The following is a 3,432-nucleotide window of genomic DNA, read 5'->3' on the forward strand; positions in this document are numbered from 1 at the left end:
GCCTCACCACCTCAGCCCAGGTCTTCCTGGGCCTACCTCTTCCACGGGTTCCCTCAACTGTTAGGGTGTGGCACTTTTTCACGCAGCTATCCTCCTCCATTCTCACCACATGTCCATACCAGCGCAATCGTCTCTCTTGCACGCCACAACTGATGCTTCTAATGTTCAGCTTTTCTCTCAAGATACTTACACTCTGACGGGTATTCACATTGACATTACACATCCAACGGAGCATACTGGCTTCATTCCTTGCGAGCTTACGTATGTCCTCAGCAGTTACAGCCCATGTTTCACTGCCATCATAAGCCCAGTAAATAAATACAACAACGAAAGCCAGAAGTGCATGCATAATACACAGGAGTGGTTGTGTGATAAGTAGCTTACTTACCAACCACATGGTTCCAGGTTCAGTCCCACTGCATGGCACCTTGGGCAAGTGTCTTCTACTATAGCCTCGGGCCAACCAAAGCCTTGTGAGTTGATTTGGTAGACGGAAACTGAAAGAAGCCCATCATATATATATATATATATGTGTGTGTGTGTGTGTTTGTCCCCTCAACATCGCTTGACGACCGATGCTGGTGTGTTTACGTCCCCGTAACTTGGCAGTTTGGCAAAAGAGACCAATAGAATAAGTACTAGGCTTACAAAGAATAAGTCCTGGGGTCGATTTGCTCGACTAAAGGCGGTGCTCCAGCATGGCCGCAGTCACATGACTGAAACAAGTAAAAGAGTAAAGAGGATGATACATAAGATGGCAACAGTGAACAGTGAAAGCCACATAAAGAAGAGGAAAGGGTGAGTTAGCACATAAGAAGTAGCAGTGGCAAATTTCAGGAAGCATGAAAATTTTTAAGGATGCTGACAGCTAAGAACTGCCATGGGTAATTTATTCAATACTTCAATAATTCTGAGTGTGAAAAGAATGTTTCTGAAGGTCGTGGATGCTGCACTGTTTTCTGATTATCCACTAATAATATTGAATTCAAGAAGATGGTCAGAATTGCTATCAGTAGATTGTGTCTAGATATTTAAAAGCAAAGGTGATCCCAAAATATTTAATTCACAAGTTTTTGTTTACTCTAACAAGATCACTGAAATAATTATAACTTGAAAATTCCTTCAAATGTATTTATGAATTCTTGCTTTTCAAATTTAATTGAAGTGTATGTTTATCAAAGTCCTCATTAGAAATATAGATTCATTCCTATTTGTATCTTACTTTATACACTAACAATAACATTCTTCTTCTTTGTTTAGGGTAGAGAAGTATCGTCCAATTCTGCTAAAAGATATCATCGGAAATGAAGAAACTGTAACCCGTCTTGCAATTTTTGCCAAAGAAGGCAATGTTCCTAATGTTATAATAGCAGTAAGTTTAAACATCTTACAAACAATTATTATGCTATTATTTTCAATATCTTTTTATTGTCTATTATACATCCCTGTCATTATGCTACCAAAATTAATTAGATCAGCCAACATTTAAGGAAAGACTCTTAACATTAATTTCATAAAGAGAGTTAGGGATCATCAGAATCATTAGAACATTGAACTGAAACACCTTGTGGAACTTAGTTAAAGTCCTTTGTATTCTGAACTCAAGTCAATAAAATGAAGTACTTGTAAAGTACTAGGATCTATTTAATCAGCTATACTGTCATTCCCAAGTGGAGGCGCAATAGCCCAGTGGTTAGGGCAGCGGACTCGCGGTTTCGATTCCCAAACCGGGCGTTGTGAGTATTTATTGAGCGAAAACACCTAAAGCTCCACGAGGCTCCGGCAGGGGATGGTGGTGAACCCTGCTGTACTCTTCCACCACAACTTTCTCTCACTCTTACTTCCTGTTTCTGTTGTGCCTGTAATTCAAAGGGTCAGCCTTGTCACACTGTGTCACGCTGAATATCTCCGAGAACTACGTTAAGGGTACATGTGTCTGTGGAGTGCTCAGCCACTTGCACGTTAATTTCACGAGCAGGCTGTTCCGTTGATCGGATCAACTGGAACCCTCGACGTCGTAAGCGACGGAGTGCCAACTGTCACTCCCAAAACTATTGCTTTGTACCAATGTTAGAAATTGTTAGTTTCATAAGAAGCTTATTTTTGTTGTTCGCTGCTAGTGTATTTATGGTTATTTTCATTTGTTGATTTCAGGGTCCTCCAGGAACAGGAAAAACAACAAGTATCCTCTGCCTGGCACGAGCTCTGCTTGGATCATCATTTAAAGATGCTGTTTTAGAACTTAATGCTTCTAATGACAGGTTTGAAATGAACAGATATTCCCATTCTGATGTCTAGATTGAGTGTAGGTGACAAATATGTGTGGAAGTTGAAGAGGAATGAAGGGCGGTTTCGTTTCCATAGTATATGTTGTTCATCATTATCATCATCATCATCATCGTTTAATGTCCATTTTCCATGTTGGTATGGGTTATAAATGAAAATGAGTTGTTAATGTACAGAAGGAAGAATTGAAAAGATATAAGTCTACTTTGGGGTACTTCAGAGTTGAAGGAATGTGAGTTGAATAGAATACCATTAAAGTGGGCTACAGGAACAATGTGACAAGAGACTGCTGACCCAAGAAATGAGAGGCAGTTGTTACCCATAGGTGGGTACCAAGAGCATGAAATTGCTTGAGTATGATGGAATCATTTGATGCTAGTGATTTAGTATAGTTGACTGTACATTGAACCTGTTTTAGCGATAGTGCTTTTTGGCACTACAGGCAAACACACACACATGCATCTGCAGAAATATATGCATACATAGAGAGGGAGGAGAGAAAAACATTAAAATGTATTAAATGACCCTTATTGCTACAAACACTTCACTTCACGTATGCATCATGAAAAAACAAATAGAAAGAGAACTTGTTTGTAGCAATTGGGCTTATTTATTACATCTTAATGTTTATCCCTTTCTCCAATTCTACTCACAATGCTAAAATTTAAATTCACTGTCCATTCTTTGTCAGAAATTTACAGAAATCCATTATGAAAATTTTTTTTCTTTTCCATGTTTCCTCAATATTTCAATAACTATCATATACACAAATTGAAGCAGAAAGTTAAAGGAAGTTTAGTAGTTGTGATTACAAATTACTTTCAACTAGAATAAAAACAAAATTTACATGATGCCAAAAGGTCCTGGGAACTTAGTGTCTAATATCAAATAAATCAATGTTGAAAACGATTTATTGTTTTACTTGTTTCAGTTATTAAACTGCGGTCATACTGGGGCACCATTTTGAAGAATTTTGGTCGAATGAATCAACCCTAGTATTCATTATACATACATACACATATATATATATATATATATATATATATATATAGTTTTAGAGAAAAGAACCAAAGTTCATGAACTCATCAATAAAAATCCACATATAGAAAAATTAATAAGTTAATACATATATGTGACTGTGGATTT

The 3,432-nt window shown here is 37.4% G+C and overlaps 1 protein-coding gene across 1 annotated transcript in view; it reads left to right on the forward strand.

Moving 5' to 3' along the window:
- The window catches only part of LOC106870562 (replication factor C subunit 2), a 13,220-nt gene that overhangs the window by 2,442 nt on the left and 7,346 nt on the right, over positions 1 to 3,432 (forward strand). The window contains exons 2-3 of the mRNA XM_014916688.2: positions 1,261 to 1,372; positions 2,155 to 2,261. Coding sequence (XP_014772174.1) covers positions 1,261 to 1,372; positions 2,155 to 2,261 — 219 coding nt within the window. The remainder of the gene's footprint in view (positions 1 to 1,260; positions 1,373 to 2,154; positions 2,262 to 3,432) is intronic.

The sequence above is a fragment of the Octopus bimaculoides genome, chromosome 1 (genome assembly GCF_001194135.2).
Source record: "Octopus bimaculoides isolate UCB-OBI-ISO-001 chromosome 1, ASM119413v2, whole genome shotgun sequence".
NCBI lineage: Eukaryota > Metazoa > Mollusca > Cephalopoda > Octopoda > Octopodidae > Octopus > Octopus bimaculoides.